Source organism: Centrocercus urophasianus, unplaced genomic scaffold (assembly GCF_019232065.1).
Source record: "Centrocercus urophasianus isolate 14NV4802_14NV808 unplaced genomic scaffold, USGS_Curo_1.0 seq_10, whole genome shotgun sequence".
In the NCBI taxonomy this organism is placed as follows: domain Eukaryota; kingdom Metazoa; phylum Chordata; class Aves; order Galliformes; family Phasianidae; genus Centrocercus; species Centrocercus urophasianus.
Window position 1 is genome coordinate 53,924,034 of NW_024884142.1, and position 18,140 is coordinate 53,942,173.

At 40.8% G+C, this 18,140-nt stretch overlaps 1 protein-coding gene across 4 annotated transcripts in view; it reads right to left on the bottom strand.

Annotated features, from left to right (window-relative positions):
- The window catches only part of TIAM2 (TIAM Rac1 associated GEF 2), a 169,082-nt gene that overhangs the window by 78,585 nt on the left and 72,357 nt on the right, over positions 1-18,140 (bottom strand). For all 4 annotated transcript variants that reach the window (XM_042825794.1, XM_042825807.1, XM_042825801.1 and 1 more), the window contains exons 3-5: positions 9,394-9,509; positions 6,372-7,571; positions 535-970 (exon numbers count right to left, since the gene is read on the bottom strand). In XM_042825794.1, the coding sequence (XP_042681728.1) occupies positions 535-970; positions 6,372-7,565 (1,630 nt within the window). In that variant the 5' untranslated portion in view covers positions 7,566-7,571; positions 9,394-9,509. The remainder of the gene's footprint in view (positions 1-534; positions 971-6,371; positions 7,572-9,393; positions 9,510-18,140) is intronic.

The following is an 18,140-nucleotide window of genomic DNA, read 5'->3' on the forward strand; positions in this document are numbered from 1 at the left end:
GCCTCAGCACGGAGGTACTGACCTCTTTGTTAACTTGCCACCTGGCAACAAGCCAACTGTTTTCACCTTAAATTACCTCAACTTAAAGTAAACTTTATAACAGATCCAAGGAAACATTGTGCCTGAGCCAGAGACCATCAGACATCAGGGACCTTTTAATCCTTAAATTTTGACTTCCTCTGATAGAGAGATGTAACTTTTCTATTTTTACCAGTTTTGGTTCAATTCAGTCTTTGACCTCCAAATATCCCAAAGCATCTTCTAAAACCCCAATTACATTTAAATGCAAGAACTGGGAAGTCAGGTGAAACAATGCCTGCTACGGTAAGAAATGCAAGTGCACATGCTGTACTAAATACACGAGCACCATCTTGATTTAGTGGGCTGGTTTGACACATGCTTCACTTCATGTGTGAGATTAGACTACATTAAGTTACAGGAATTGCTAATAGGAACCATCACGTGGGAAAAGCTGTGCAGACACAATGGAAATAATTGGTGCTGCCAAGCCAGAGGGGAAACACGGCAGTTTACCTTTGAGTGTTACCCAGTACTGCTTCCACTTTCGCCGTGTGACCAGCTCCAGCTTCTTCTCTTTCTGCAGGGTCACCAATGGTTTGAAGAACAGCCACCCTGCTTTGCGCACCACTCCTTGCTCCTTCTCATACAACAAATCCAGTTGCTCCAAGGAGCTGAGGGACTCGCTGCTGGAGTCCTCCGTTTCTGATGAGGTCTCAGTGTTCTCCAGGTTTGCCCTGCTCATCTCCAGCTCCCGCATGAAGTTTTCATAAATGTTTTGCCTCAGGGCATCACTGCTGACTGCATTGGTGGACTCACTTCTCTGGGTCAGGATGTGACTGGAGCTGGGTGACCACAACAAAGTAGGCTGCTGTGATGGTGCCAGCGTGTCTGTGCTGAAGTTGTCCATTCTGCTGTCAAAGTATTCGCCCCCATCTTTACATTTGGGTTCCTGCATATTAAAGGAATTTGCCAGAAATAAGTCACCAGTAAGTCCGAGTGCAACCAGGAATAACACCACAGTACGTTGCTTTATTATAGGGCTTTCAACGCTTTGGTGACCCTGTAAATGCAAGGCAGCTACCTTTACCTTCAAGCATATCAGAATCGATTTTATCTGTTTTCTCTCTGTCATACAAAATGTGCATAACCAACAACAACAGCCAAAAAAAAAAAAGTCAAAAGTTTAAAATATTTTAAGTCTGTTAGTATTGATTAATGAAAATCTAATCTAATATATGATTTAAAAAAAGAAAAAGAAAAAAAAAAAAGGCAGGCAGGCTTGCAGACTGGCAAGAATCCAGTTTCCAAACTGCAGAGGTGTGTATTTTCTGACTTGCTGGAAACCCCAAGGGAGCTTGACTATCTCATCAAGCACCCACAGGCCTTTTCCCAAACTGCACTGTTAGTTTGTCCCTGCATTGAGAGGCTGGCCAAACTAATTTGAAATAATTGAGTCTGATGACATCCCCATGCCTTGCTATATGACCATTAATTCATGCCCAGCTCCTGCTTCTGACTGTCTAAGTGGGATCATGCTGGCAGCTTGGGCTTTGCCTGTCTCAAGCCTTTCCCAATAACAAGCTACTCACTCCCACCTCTCCCAGGTGGTCAGGGGTTTCTTACCATGCAAAGGAGGGGCACACCAAAGCCATCTGTTATGCTTCCAACTTACATTACTGATGGTATTTAAAATTAATTTTAAGATTTAAGAGGACAGAGCGCAAAAATTTTGCTGCCTTTTGCTCTAGAGAAAATTTGAGACTGTTGCTTGAAATGTGTGAATGAAAACAAAAGAAGAGACGGTTACAAAAATCAAAGATGTGAAGCTATTTACCCTCATAAAAATAAAGCTATTATACTTCTAAGTTTAGACTACTTCTATAGTTGCATTTATTTGCTTGCAGATCAAGTAAATAACCCTTGGTCTTCCACAATCTGCTTTCACCAAAAGTTTTTAAAGCAACTACTATTTTTTCCTTTGCTTTCCACTTGAAGCTCTCAAACAAGCAACGTTGTGTTTTGATGGTAGAATGGCCTCCACATGCAATCAGGAGTCACGGTGAGCCCACACCCAGGTGCAAGTCTCACAAGGCAAGCCACCTGTCAGGCTGCAGGACACTGCTGCTGATGGCACCCCAAAAGCCACACTCAGCTGAAAACTATGACCGTTTACAGTATGTTTAGCTTCAAGTCTGGCTATACAGATCACCCTGCCCACCCACAAAGATCGAATTCTCACAGTACGGCAGCACTTCTCTCAAACCCTGTGGCAAAGCTTTCATCAGTGTTAGAGTGGAGCTCACTGAACATCAACAGTTTTGCCAAATATGCCTGCAGGAAAAATCCTGAAATTCAATGAAAGGATATGCATTTTCCTATATATACAGCTTGACAAGATATGTACCCTTTTTCATTGGCGCCCGTGAGAATAGACGAATACATGCAAGGCAACAGTGACTGTAAACAATTTTCCACAGGCAAGCTGAGAGATGGTTGAGGGGGGAGTGGAACCACATCTGTAATGTGTTTAAGCCCACAGAACAACTGTACAAGATGGATCACAGAACTGCACCAGCCATGTGCAGTTCCGTGGGAATGGAAAGCTTTCTCCACCTACTTTTTAATTACTGTTACTGAACATATGTACCAAAATTTTGTGTTTTAGTTGTTTGACTATTTATTTGCCAGAAACTGTCCTCCAGAAAATATTCATATACACTTTATGAAGCATATCTATTTATTTCAGTCCTAAATCACTTATTTGAAAAGCAAAGAAAAAAGCACATATAAGAAGACAATTTCTATGAAGGGCCATTACTGGAACAACACACACCGAGGAAAGAGAAGTAAAGAACAACCTAACCACTAACAGCCACCAAGCACATCTGAAGTTTTCTCAGAAAGGATGCACGATGAATGAAGCGCTGGGATTATATACATTTTGCCATGACAACACAACTTGTATGTGCTAAAAATGAGCAGCAGTGGCAGCGTCACACAGTCTCTACTGGTCCCCAGGGAAGCTGTCACTGTGGCAGTATCTGGATGCTGTTGCTCATGGTGCTTACCCTGCTCTTTTTCCCATTGTTGTATCTGATGATAGAAAATTCCCACTGTATCTGTGCAGCTGCATTCAAGCAGATCTCTTAATGTCTGAGATATATCCTGGATTAATTGCAGATAAAGCAAAAGATAAAGAGGATAACTAAGATACTAATTAGACAAAGTGACGCATGTAATAATTAGCTGTAAGGAACAAGGCAGGAAGTAATGCAGGCTGTTAAATGCATTAAGATTCAAGCAAAAAGTGGGACTTAATGCCTGCTTTCCAGCCAAATAAAGAGTTTACCTCAGTGCACTTTTCTTTTAAACTCTCTTTACACCATCAAGCTTCATGCTCACACTTATAAAAGCCAGTGCATTTCAGAAATGATTCTTCTGAAAAGACTACTTCATGCAAAAGCCTATCTGCACAGAAGTTTCTGGTGGCTCATTTTTTTTACTTCATACAGCATCAGCCCTTTCTCTACATGTTATACAGACAGACACAAGGGCAGTTCTTGCACCACGATTGTTAGAAGGAACTGACTGCAGCAAGTCTGCCTAGGTCCTGTCCACGCATCCAACATGCTCAACACACACCTATGATTCTCTTGAAATGTATCATGATACAGCACCTTCCCAGTGCTGTTCCATAAAGAATTAAATCAGTGAGGATGTGTCATGCAGTACAGCACCAGCGATTTACAAAAGCAGTGCATGAGGATACCATCCTGCAAAGAAAGCTGGGCTATAGCACAGAACAACAGCAAGTCTTTGACATGAGATGATGATTAGAAAGGCAAACTCAGCTCCAGGATATAACAGATCAAGTATCAGATCAAGCCAATAAGGAAGCATCCACCTCACCGGACAGGACACAGCCAAGGACTCATCTGGAATATCCCATATCTGAATCTGGTTATGAATGATTCGAAACAGGTGCAGAGAAAGGATGCCAGAACAAAAAAGAAAGACTTCCTATCTTAAGACAGGGGACCAAAGACAGTCTGCATAGCCCAGAAAAGGTGGGCCAAAAGGAGATACAATTTCTCCCTTTAAATAAACTGTAACAGATTAAATAACAAGGAAGGATAATTAGCATAATGGACAATACTGGCATCAGAAACAGACTGGCTGGGACTATATTTAGTCTGCAAATTAGATGAGAAGTTCCATGCATCTGAGTAAGAGGGTTTGGAAATGGGCTTCAAGTGGGGTAAAAGCATACCAGATTCTTGGCTGAAATTGGTTCAGTTAGGAAGGAGGTTATATTCCGCTGCCCTTCTGACAGCAGGGGGCTCGTTCCAACTGCCCTCATTGTCCTTTCTAGCCTTGAGCCCTCATGCTGCAGCAGGCTTGGCAGAAGGGCCCACCCACCCACCCAAGTACCAGTGCTCCGGCGTACCAATAAGGATATATTCCAGCTTTCACTTACTCTCAGCCTAAGTGACTCACAGCAACGTAACGAGGAAGGGACACAATGTTCAGAGCAAAGTAGAAAGGCTGTAATCACGGTGATGAACAGTCCTACTGACTGGGACTAACCAGCTGCCAGCAGAATCATGCACAGTGCTTTTGCCCTTTTGAGTCAAAGGAGCTGGTGAGAATATAGTCATCACTATACTACAACACAGCAGTGCACCAGAGAGATCACAGGTTATTCAAAACATGTGAAGCAGAAAGAAACTGACCAAACCCCACAATGAGGGAAAATCATAAAGCACTTGCTGCCTGCTTTTTGTCATGCCTGCAGTTGGATACTTGTCTGATAAAAATCGATGACTAACCATTTCCTATACCTTTTTCTAAGAAATCATCATTTACATAATTGGAGCCAACTTCCATCTATCAGAATCAAATGTGAGTTTGATGCAATCTCACTAGCAGAATTTTTTCTCTGTGCCTAAAGCTCACTGCACAGTGAATTCAAGGCAGCTATGAATCCTGCATCACAAATACCATTCTGAAAATGTCATAACTAAGTAATACATGGCAAAGGTCTGGGATGCAGAGATCATATGTAAAGCCAGGCTATAAAATCCAGAATAGCTGCAGATGTCAAAATCAGTGAAGAATCCTGGCAGAAAGCACTGGGGCCCACTTTACTGATTCCATTTTTTTTTCTGCTTTCTCTTTCACAGCTGAGTAAGAAGGTGAAAAGACAAAATCTGATAAAATACATGAGCACCAACTCACAAAGCAGTGGCTCAAATACATGGCTTTCATTTTCATCTTTCCAGTTCTCTAGCCCTTACCTAGGAAAGAAAGAGCATTATACGATCTTAGCTAAGTTGCAGAAGTAAGGGTTCCTCTTACTCTCTTCACACTTCAAAAGCAGCCAGCAACCCAATATTGCTAAAACAGAGCAGATCCTTTATTTAGAGAAGCACGGTGACTGTTCCTATATGACTGACATTAGGGAAGATAAAATAAAAAAAAAAGTTTCTGCCCTCCAACTCAATGTTTGAACTCACACAGAAGTCCAGGTGCAGTCTGGCATTTAAAGAGCTGACTCTGGGACGTATGACTGGAGACAAGAATTTCATTCCCAACCACAGGAATCCTACATTCCTATTAATGGGATTAGTTTTAAATTCTTCTAAGGAAACATCCTTTCCCTCCCTCTTGCCCTCCTCCCATCTCCTTCTTCACAACATCAACTGCCGGCAGGCCAGATGGCAACTCAAGCTCCTCCATCTGGCAAGCTAAGCTCATGCACATGAAGGTGGAGGGCACCCCATGTAAAAGCTTAGTGGGAGGAAGATAAGAAGCCAGCAAATCTGGCCAGTGGCCTGCAGCTGCTTGCCTCACTACAGGTAGGCCAATGGAGAAATCAAAGTCAGTGACAAAGCATATAATAGAAACACAGAGTGTTTGCAGTGGTATTCTTAACGTGCTGCTTTTCAAGTTTATTTCCACTGTTCCTTCCATGGTCTTTAAATGCTAGTCTAATTTTCATATTTGAAACAAAAAGAAGGCTTAAAAGCTCCAAGTTACTCCATAAATAACACAATGAATACAAAAGCTAATTCACTGAGATATTAGAGTTCAGAGACTCAAGTTAGCTAAAAAGGTGACAAACTAGGACGGGAAAATTTTTACACAGAAATGGTTTTGGGTTTTTTTGTTTTTTTTTTTTTTGTTCTTGTTGTTAACACTTATGTATAACTTCTGGGTTGGAAAATTTCTCAGAATTCCATGAATTACCTTAAGAAACTGTTAATTCACTATTCTGTTAGAAAGATAAACACGATTCAAATCTACAAACCAACTTCCAGACACTTAGGCTCAGGACTGTTTGTACATACCTGCAACTTCCTTTTCTTCCTCGAGAGACTTCCTGTCCAATCACTGATGCGCCTCATTCGGCTTTTTAATGTGTCCTTCTTGGATGCATCCTCAGTGAGGGGCTTGGACTTTCTACATGGGAGCGTGTAAGAGGAATAATGAGCAGGACTTCCCTGCTCTACCCTGGAGGGAACATCAATGTCTGAGGCGAATGATACACGGTTGCTTAGGCTACTGTGAGTATCAATATACTCATCAGACAGCCTGATCACAGGTGAAGGAGTGCTTTCCAAATTTGTATCCTTATAGAGATCTCGAAGTGAGGAAAGAGATGAGCTTTGATTGAAGGACTTCTTGTCGCCTGCTGGGAAACTGGCATGAATGCTTGTATCTGGAGTGCTCCTAGTCAAATATGGACCATCCAACTCATTGATATCCCCAGCATTTCCCCAGAGAGAGTCATACCATGAAGACTCGGAGCTTAGGGAGCTTCCCTTACTAGATCGAAGCCTTGAATCAGTAGGTGACAGACGATGGTTTGAAGAACAGTCTGCACTGGAGTTCCTCCTGACATCAAGCAGATTATTTGACTTAGATTCCAAGGTAGGTGAATACCTCAGCAGCTGGACTGGCCCACTGGACTCCTCAGTTGGTATTTTGCTGTTGCTACTGTTGTGGAATTCGACTCTCAAGCAACCATCCAGCTTCCCCAGTGTTTTAATAAGTACTTTTGGACTTCTCCTGTCCTCTGATGGGGAGGTTGATGCAAGACTCTCATTCTTTCCGTAGCATTTTAGTATGTGCCCATTGCATTCTCGGGGAGCAGCATGATTACTTCCAGCTTGAAGGCCAATATAGTGGAAACCATTATCAGGCAAAAACACTGCATTATTTCCTGGACAGTAGTCCCCTGAGGTGTGTGTCCTGTGTTTGGCAAGGACGTTACTTTTAGAGGCCTTCACCACAGTATCACCAAGTCTAGCTGAATAAGGCTGACTACTCTTGAAGTGCGAAAGGCAGCTTCTAGCAAGAGACCTTGACTTGTAGTTTGAGCCACTATTGGTATGTCCCCATCCATGCAAGGAGCAAGACTTTTCATCTTTAGCATGAATGCTGCGAATTTTTAGAGAGCAAGGCTTCTGCTTGGAACCAGTTGAAGCAGTAGCATGATTTTTTGATCCCTGAAGACTGTATTGGCTTTCTGAATTCCCCATTTTCCACTAAATTAAGAAGAGTTTCATTAGAAACAATGGCCAGAAGACAAAGCAAAAAGTAATAGACCATATTTATTCTCTGTACAGGAAAGTGCCTTTTTAAAAAGTTATATGAAACAATTGCTTCAAAAAAACCCAAATGATTTACAACATCAAATTCATAATTGCATTAATTTTAGGGACAGCCTCAGAAAGCCTATTCTCTGCCGGATTTATTACCCCTCTGTTTTAAAGCTGGAATCTAAACCCATTGAAATCACGTCAACACCTTTCTCCACCCACACCCTTGGCAACATCTTTTTCTTATAACTTACAAAACCTCTGGCTCCCAAGAACAATGGCATAATGAAAGGGAGACAGCAAGATAATCATTACTTAGATGTAAAGTGAACTGTACTTTCAGAGAAATCCCTTCTGCCAAGAAACAAGCAAACTGCAGTTTCAGCTTGACTGGCTTCTATGCAACCAAGTATTGCCTCAATAAACTGTTCGGCTAACTCCAATTTTATGTTTAAATGGAGTCAGTCCAGGAGAAGAGGAAGGAAGAAAAAAGAACTTGGTTAGTGAAAAGCCTCATCTTCCATTACAGCACAAAACTGCATTGTGTTCATTCAGCATGGGGTGGTTTGATAGTTCACTTAATAGAACATGCTTCAGCTTCCTACTGAATTCACAGGGAATGGTGCACACTGGAGCAGGCAACCTGCCAGAGTGAGATAATTACAATTTTGCACCTTCATAAAGTGTACTCAAAAGTAAAAATGATCTCCTGTTCCTCCTGTTACTTGGAGTGAATCTCCACTGTTTGTAATCACAGGATCATAGAATGGCCAGGGTTGGAAGGCACCTCAAGGATCATGAATCTCCAATCCACCCACCATATGCAGGGCCACCAACCTCCCCATTTAATACTAGACCAGGCTGCTCAGGGCCCCATCCAATCTGGCCTTGACCTCCAGGGTCGGGGCATCCACAACCTCTCTGGGCAGCCTGTTCCAGCACATCACCACTCTCTCTGTAAAGAATTTCCCCTGACATCCAACCCAAATCTCCCCTCCCTCAACTTAAAACCATTTCCCCTCATCTTGCAGTTATCAACCATTTCAAAGAGTTGATTCCCCTCCCCTCTGTAGGCTCCCTTTAGGTACTGAAAGACTGCAATGAGGTCACCCCGCAGCCTTCTTTTCTCCAGGCTGAACAAGCCCAGCTCCCTCAGCCTGTCTTCATAGGGGAGGTGCTCCAGCCCCCTGATCATCTTTGTGGCTCTCCTCTGGACCCTCTCCAACAGCTCTCTGTCTTTCTTGTACTGAGGGCTCCACACTTCGACGCAATACTCCAGATGGGACCTCACAAGAGCAGAGTAGAGGGGGACAATCACCTCCCTGTCCCTGCTGGCCACCCCTCTTTTGATAGAGCCCAGGATAGCATTTGCCTTCTGAGCTGCAGGAGCACACTGCTGGCTTATGTTAAGTTTTTCACCTATCAAGACCCCCAGGTCCTTCTCCACAGGGCTGCTCTCAAGGACCACTCCTTCCAGTCTGTATGGATGCCTGGGATTCCATTTTATGGTAAATTTACAGAAGAAAGATTTTATGGTAAATTTACAGAAAGAACACTGAAGTCCATTTTTAATCAGAGCTATGCTTCTTTGTCAGACTTCAGACTACCACTCTTAGTAGAATTCACTGCAGTCTCAATCAAAATTTTGTCAAAACAATCCATTGTGATTACAGAATCTTATTTTCAAGAATTTATATATATTGTAATAGCCTAAGTTCCATCCCTTATCACTTTTAGACAAAAGAAATGTATAAAACAAGAAATATACCTGCAGAATCTCTCTCTCAAACGTAGGTATGGTTATCAGATAGCATCATTTGCATTGCCTTCATAGCCAGCTGCTACACTTGCCAAAAAAGCAGGATGGAGATGAATGCAGGCTTTCTAAAAGACACGAAAAAACACAAAATAATAATAATAATGATAATAATAATAATAATAATAATTAAAAACAGGCTTTCAGTCATAGAAAACATTTTTTAGTTGAGCTATAAGCAAAACACAAAAAAAAAAAAAATCAGACAGAAGGCACAAATGAATAAAAGAGATCTGATTAAATGGATTCTTGGACTTCAGACATCAGTGTTAATAAACATGCTTTAACAATTGAAACTGAATGAATACAATGAAGTCACAGGGTAAGTGTTTTATTTTTTAATCCTTTCATTTTCCCCACTAACTGATGAATTAGGGTGCATTTTGAGCACCTTCCATTTGGCTTTTGGTACAACAATTACAGATCACTGGGCTGTGCAGTGATCCACTATAATTTGAAACAAATTGATCAGAGCATGTTCTGCAGGATCTGTTTATCCTTCCTTGTCATTTCTCAATTCCAGCTGACTCCTGCAGTGAAAGGTCACTGTACAACTCTCTCCACAAACCACCAGCAATCTCTCCCCTTAAGTTTGTACCTATTTTAAGTTGCTCTGCCAGGCAGCAACAGAAAGGCAGCACTGACCACCCAGCACACAAGAAGGTAGCAAGACCCAAGTTTTTCCTGAGCATCCAAGCGTATCAATCCTTCACTAAACACACAGAGGCTTTAATTCAAAACAAAGATATGAGCTGAATCTCACAGAAAATACCAGTAGTGTAGGGAATAAAAAATTCAGTAGGGGAAGCTGTACAAGAGCTCTGGCTCAGTGTGCATAAAAACTTTGTAGATTTTAAAGGAATTCAGTGGTAACCAAGGCACTTTGCTAATCTTACAGAAAGCAAAGGAAAAGGTTGCAACTAGAATTAAAAACAGTCTCATCAACAAGCTTAGAAAAAAAATGACAGCAAACAAATTATTTAGAAGAAATATATCCTTTTGGATAATTCTAGCGACCTATAAACCCAAATTCATGGTTGTTATCAGAAAGATATCTGACAAAATAAATCATAAATTTCAGCCAACCCTTGAAAACAAAACATCTGTTTAACTTGTTTATTCTTTCTGAAAGTTTGGTAGGTTGCTAATGAAGACACCCTTGCCTTGAAGGTTTGATTTGTCTATGATAATTTTAGCCACTTACATCAACAACTTAATGATATCAAGTGTAACTAGCATTGAACAAAAGTGACTCAAAGTAAAGGTAAACAGAAGACAGTATTAGCTTCATGAAGTCCCAAACTGCTGAACAAATTGCATCCGTCCCAGCTAAACTTCCTGCCTCAGACCAGGAAGCACAGACTGCAAACAAGCAGAAGTCTGCATTCAGAATTTCTCATGTGGGAGCAAAAAGTACATTCAAAAAGAGGGCTTTGGGGGCTTATGTCTATTCATAAAAGAACACTGAACCCAATTTGTCTAAAGAAACAGGCAAAAAGACCATCTGGTCTCCATAGCAATTGTGCAGCAGTTAGGTAATCCTTTTAACAGAGTGGGTAGCAAGCAAGCTGCTGTCATGAACCTCAGAAGATAGACATTCAATTCTTTGAGGCTCGAGCTGCTGCTACAGCATCCATTGTACTCATCTGATACAATACACAGATCATATAATGGGTGAATGAATGAATTTATCCGGGGGTACAAAGTCTAAAAAACAGTGTCTCAGTCTGCGCAGAAATCAGTTAGCTGTACAACACAACAGTCAATAAATCCCACAGAAACACCCCCAAGGGATTTTTCTCAGCATCTCAGCCATCCACAGAGTTACAGCAGGCTAAACATTCATGCACACTGTAATAATCAACCATGGCATCTGCAGGGCTGCACAAAGACCCTCACCCTGAAAATCAGCTGGGATGCTATTCTCCTGTCTCACACTTGCATAGAGCTATTTTCTTTCTGCTAATTACAATAGGGGTATAGGGGAAGCAGACTTGCTCTCAAAGGCAGTGCAACACCAGGGCACAGAGGTGGTCAAGGAACAACTCTGGCTGCATTTTTTCTTGAACACATGCACATTTTATATTGATTTAATTTTGGAAGCTCTGGAAATAACAGTGCAGGGGACTGTATTCCCTATATTTTTCACAGCAACCTACTGCCCCAGAAGACAAAGTGCTTTTTTTTCCTCTGTTCATTTGCAGAGCTTAGGGGGATTAATACTTAATGTGAGCAACACCAGAGTCCGTGAATATTTGCTGTATTTACAATCAATATATTTAGAAAGCAGCTCACTGTGCTGAAGATGACTATTAAAAGATTATTTGCTTTCAATTATACACACATTCCCTAAAAAAAGTTCTTAATCTTCACCCTGGTTCCCCTTGACACATTTAAAAAACACAGCTATGCAAACATACTAATCTGGGAACCCCACCACCATCACCACCACACCCAATAATTAACACAAATCATAACCCCAGAGCTAAAAATGCATTTCCCTACCTTTATGCTCTTGCACATACAGTTCTCCTAGATGTTTTTGGCTCAGAAAAACAAACACAGAAGCTCAGCAGCCAGCCACCTATATTCCCTCATTAATAACACAGCAGCTAGACTGCTTCATAAATGCTGGAGGGAAAAACACTTTTCTTAGGATTGAAGTGTACATACATATATGGCAGCACCCTGCAGCTGGATGGCTGCTCATCTCCTCAGTCTTCATCTCTCTAACTGAAGGTTTACGAAGCTTGACTCATTAGCTATACTACAATCAAAAGTGAACCATAACAATAATATGCCAGTATTAGGTATGCTTACTAGAAACAAACAAAAAAAAATTTATCATAGAACAATTTGGGTTAGGAAACACCTTAAACACCATCTAGTTTCAAAATTCCCCTGCTATGGGCAGGAACACTTTCCACCAGACAAGGTTGCTCCAAGTTCCACCTAACCAATCTGCAGTTTAAAGCCATTAGCCTTTGTTCTATCACTACAAGCCTTTGTAAAAATCCCTTCTCCATCTTTCTTGCGGGCCCATTCAGGTACTAGAAAGCTCTAGGGAGCTCTAGGTCTCCCTAGAGTCTTCTCTTCCCCATGCTGAACAATCCCAATTCTCTTAGCCTCACTTTATAGGAGAGGTACCCTGACCTCTTTGTATACAAAGATCATCTTTGCATTTCTCCTCTGGACTCACTGCAGTGGGTCCCTGTCTTTTTTGTGTTCGAGGCACTGAATGCTGTACTCCAGATGAGCTCTCACAAAGCAAAGTAGAGGGAGACAATTCCTTGCCCTGCTGGGCAAGCTCCTTTTGATGCAGCCCAGTTGGCCTTCTAGGCTGGAAGTGTACACTGCCAATTCACGTTGAGCTTCTCATCAACCAACATATGCAAGTCCTTCTCAGAGCTGTTCTCAACCCATTCTCTTCTCAGTCTGTATTTGCGTTTGGGATTGCCCCAAATCATGTGCAGGGCCTTGTATTGGGCCTTAATGAACTTCATAAAGATCATGCAGGCCCACCTCTCAAGCCAGTTGAGGTCTCTCTTGGATGGCATCCCTTCCCTCCAGCATGCTGACCACATCACACGTGTCATCAGCAGACTTCCTGAGCCTGCATTGAATTCCACTGTATACATCAGTAACAAAGTTGTTAAACAGCACCAGTCCCTATACTGACCCCTGAGAAATGCCATTTGCTACTGGTCTCCACTTGGACATGGAGCTGTTGACTGCAACTCTTTGAGTGCAGCTATCCAGAAAATTCCTTACCAGAGTGGTCCATCTGTCCAATTAACATATTTTCAATTTAAAGGCAAGGATGTTGTGTCAAATGTACAGTGTCAAATGCTTTGCCCAAGTCCAGGTAGATGAAGTCAGTTACTCTTCCTTTACTTGCTAATGCTATAAACCTACTGTAGAAGGCCAGCAAACTTATCAGATATGATTTGTCCTTCAGTGAAAACTGTAGAATGTCACCAACCACCTTGTCTTCCATGTGGGAAGTTCTTCATTGTCTCAGTCCCTGTCTTTGTCTTTTGTGACTTGGTTATGAATTGATGACAAATTTGAGACAAAGGTGGTGGGACTCCTGCACTAATTTGCTGCTACAGCAAAAACATACCAAACATAACTACACTGCTGACAACCATCTGCCTTCAGTGCAGTCACATTCACCAAGTTGAGATTTTCTAAAACTACAAGTTAGAAAACCACAAACTCCAAACTGTCAGGAGGTGACTACAAAGACGTAAATAATAATTAATTAATAGATTGAGTACTCTGCAACCACAGTGATGAAGATAGTGGCCCAATACCAACTATGGAAAGACAAGAAATTGTGACAGCTTCTTCCTATGGATCTGTTATCTGGGACTGAGAGTGACAATGTGACCACCCAGGATGTTGTAGAAGTTCAACTAATGTAAGAGTTAGTAATGGTAAACCTTAACCTGGAGCAAGAAGTAATGTTCCTGAGACATGAAGCCATGAACTAAAGCTAACCCTGTTTTTTTTGATGCATTTATTCCTCTGGATGGCTGGTGACAATGAATAGTCACTGGTAGATGTAATCTATATCAAGTAGATCTGTATCAATTCATCTACAAACCATTTAATCCCTGCCAATATACTCACTAGGTGCAGGGAAGTTGATTCTCACCTCTCAAAATGTGGCATCAGTGCAAAAATAACAAGAAAAAAATGATAATACAGATTGGTCAAGAGAGGATAACATTAGAATAACATTATTTCATCAAATTAGTACCACTGAGGGAGGTCTCAATAAAAACTGTAGGAACTCTTGTACAACAGTTGTCAGGGCTAGCAGGAATAATAACCATTTACGAACATCAGAAGAGCTTAAATTAAAAAGCTGTTGTCTTAAACAAAAAAAGGTGTTTTTAAAAAGATGAACAGTAAGAGCCTGATAATACACAACGAGCTAGCTGCCTCACACCTGAAAAATAAGAGCCTGCACCTTTCCTATTATTTACAGCATAGAACCAGGACAGCACATAAACTTTATTTCAGGAGGCCTTTCCTTGAGGAATGATACAATCATTCAAGAAAGAAATAAGATACCAAATACTTTGTTTCTGCTTGTAGCATAAACATGTGTACAAAACCTCTTAGCTGTGTACAAAACCTCTTAGTTGTGTTCATTCCCAGACACAGGATGGCTGTTGCCTGTACTGGAGCAGTACCTCTGGCCACTGGAATGATTCTCCAATGGCTGCCACCATGCACAATCACACACAGACCTCAACTTGTGTATAGATGTCTGCCAAAGGCAGACAAGGTTTTAACTCACTATGTGTAACTCACATATAAATACTTATATGAAGAGCTTTTATATATGAAGATCAGACAGCATATCTTACCAAGTATTCTATAGTAATGAAGGAAAGGGAAGCAGGCAAAGAGCCATGCTTGCTTTCTGTTGTATTTGGAAAATATACTTCCTAAAGGGCATTTAAGGACTCCTCTCCCAACTGCACAGTGTGACTGCAATATTCACCTCCAGAGTCAGCAAGGTAGAGTGAGAAGATACAAATGGAACTGGGGAGCACAAGAAAACAGGCAATGCCAAGGTCCCTGCAAAGACGCTCTGGGTGTGTGTTTCATAAGGGCACCATGGGAGACTGTCATCAGGATTTGTGGAGCTGTGATAATGGAGAAGAAAGTACTTCAGAGCAAGAAAAGCTAAACAGACCTTTCTCCCTCATTGATATGAAATGACCAATTTCTTATTTTCCTTTCCACTTAGAAATACTGTAGGCTGTGATGTAGAGCAACTAGAGAGATGTATATATGTACATCCAGAAAATATGTTTGTAATTGACCAATTTCTGTTTCTCCTTTTAGACAGTTTTTACATTCCCTTTAGCTCTTAACATCAGATTAAAACACTAGTCATACTATTCATACAATTATCTACCATATACTAATCTGTCTTGCACAGAATCAATGTTGTCAGTAAATTCTTACAGAGAAAAAGAGTTGGAGATGTAAAGTTTAAATTAACTTTCAATCTACTTTTGTTTTTTATATGAAAGTAACAATGCTAGAAGGTGAACCTGTCCTCACCTTCCCACATGGCTCTGGGAAGATACACAAAATTAGTAAGGGAGACACGCAACACAATACTGTAGCTAGATTAAATACAGAGTTTCTTATTGGAAACAATTTACCGTATTTTTTAAAACTACACAATTTTGTCAGAAGCCTCCACAAATCAGAAACAGATTTCTTATTCCTGCAATCTCAATCACTTTCCTATAACAAAAATATACCATAATAATTGTATCGTAGCGTTCTTGGCAGGATTATTTTGCATTATATATCACTGTATTCAAAGAATGAGTAACCAAAACACCACAACTATGTCTTTAAAAAAAAAAAAAAAATAGGATACATTTCCCTTAAAATCCTGTTTGAAACCAGAACTCCTCACTCATTATTCTCTTTAGAGTTAAGAGTCTCCTGACTGAGGAAGTGTTTGGTAGCTCAGAAATAGAATGAAAAACAATGCTTCTTCTCATTCAACATAGTACTCATCACAATCCTAGACACTTTGCTTTTTTGCTGTTAACCATACCAATACTGCAAACAGATTGTTAATTCCACATTTTAAGCAAGAAAGAGATAATCTCCTTTTCTGGTTCCTTTTCTAGAAATAACATTGATCCCAACAGGTCTACACATATACACTGCATCAGAATGACATGTCATACAGTAGTTCAAGACCTTTTTATATTCAACCCATTCTTTTGGGTCCAAGGCATTGGCAGTTAAATTATGCCATACAGCTTTCAAGTAAAAGCAATATAGAAGGTTGAATCAAGCCTGAAGATCCTTATCATATTACATGAACACTGATACAATCTAAATCCCTAGAGACTTATTTGTCTTTGGAAGGAAAAACAAATCTCGCCATTTTTAAGTGTTACCGAATTCATACGCAATGGCTAAAGTACACATCCATTTAAATAGAAGTCATTACGCTTAAAAAAAAAAAAAAAAAAACAAAAAAAAAAAACCAACAATGCCAGCTCACATCTCAGCTTAATGCAGTATCTGTAATAGCTAAAGTGTTATATCAAGGCCTGTTTTTCTCCTCCTACCCTGGTTGTGAATATGCTGGCAGTCCCAAGTACAGATTCATACAGTGCTTTCAAGGCATTTCCAGGCTCCACACAACTCTAGCCTCACTGCTGGCACACGTATTGAGGTCACCCTGGGGTGGGAGCAATAGCACCTCAGAGGTCGAGAGCAGCAGAGACCCCAGAGGCTCTGCCTCAACCCTCCTTCCTGTGGTAGTGGCAGGAGGAGGCAAGATAGGAGCTTTGTGGACAAACTGGGAGTCCCAAACCCAACCAGGGACATCTGCCTTTCTTCTCTTTTGTCCTCTCCAGTAGCAATCATCTCATGCTATCAAACACAAACCCTGTCAGCAAGGCAGCCATGGGGCAGAGAAATTTTAGCACGCCACCTATTGCCCAACCCACTTCACAGGAAGTGGGGGAAACTGTGATATGTTTGGTGGTCTGACCTACCTCACAGTCTACACATCCATAAGCACCACAGGGTGCTGACTCCAAAGTAAATGTTTTCCAACCATTGGCCCTGGAATTTCCTGAAGAGGACAGTGGGTCTAGGAGTCTTAACTGAACTTGAGACAGGGTCCTTCCAGAAATTAAAAGTGGATCTTGATTTTAGCATGCCAAGAGCCTTGCAACAGTTACACAGTTTAGGGCTTACTTTCTGCCTCTGCAGATCCAGTACATTATTTCTACATTAGAAGAAGTGCACTAGAGATTGCATATAATTGCTAAAAGACTTGCTTCATAGCTTTGCAGCTACAGAATGCTGTTTTTCTTTCTTTCATGACACAAGGACCCTTTTCCAGTTAGAGCTGATCAGACTAAAAAAAATTCCATCCCTTGCCTTCTAACTAGTAATTTGCTATACTTTGTATAATTTTACCAAATCATTCATTCCAAAGGGATAGAAATACATGATTTCCAGAATGAAGTATGAAGTCACCAGAGTACAAAATTAACACAGTGACCACATCAGCAACAAGCATAAACAAAGCAGCAAACTTTGGTTGCATTGCACAAGCAATTAATCACCATCCTCTTAAAAAAGATGTTGGGGAAAAGAGACACTTCTCCATTTCTTGGCTATTTCCATCCATTGTTTTTTTTTAATTCTCCTGTGCCACTGAACACAGCATTTTCACAATTTCTGTACAAACACATTTTTAAAATCTAAGCAGCTTTAAAAATCTATACAGAAAAATCAGAATCCATTCAGAACCTACCTCTGCCAGAAGAAGCAGTTCTGCTTTTTCCAGACAATCCTAGTTCAGGCATACAGTAGTGCTGACTGAAACTTTTTCCTCTAACACTACACAGAAAAACTACCTGCTTTGCTCGGATGCACTGTCTATTTATCATGAATTAACTTAAAATTGGGGTGAGAAAAGACAGAATAAAAAGTAGAAAAGACTTGGAGTGATTACTAATCATTTTAATTAGTAGAGCCACTTTAAAATTGCAAAACACTAATACACGCTCTCTCATACTCTGCCTTAAAAAATTCCATCCCTGTTGCAGCAGAGCTGTAAAATGATACAGGCTGTAGTTTATTCAGCAATTCAGGCAATCAAGTTTGACAGATAACCAGCAAGAACT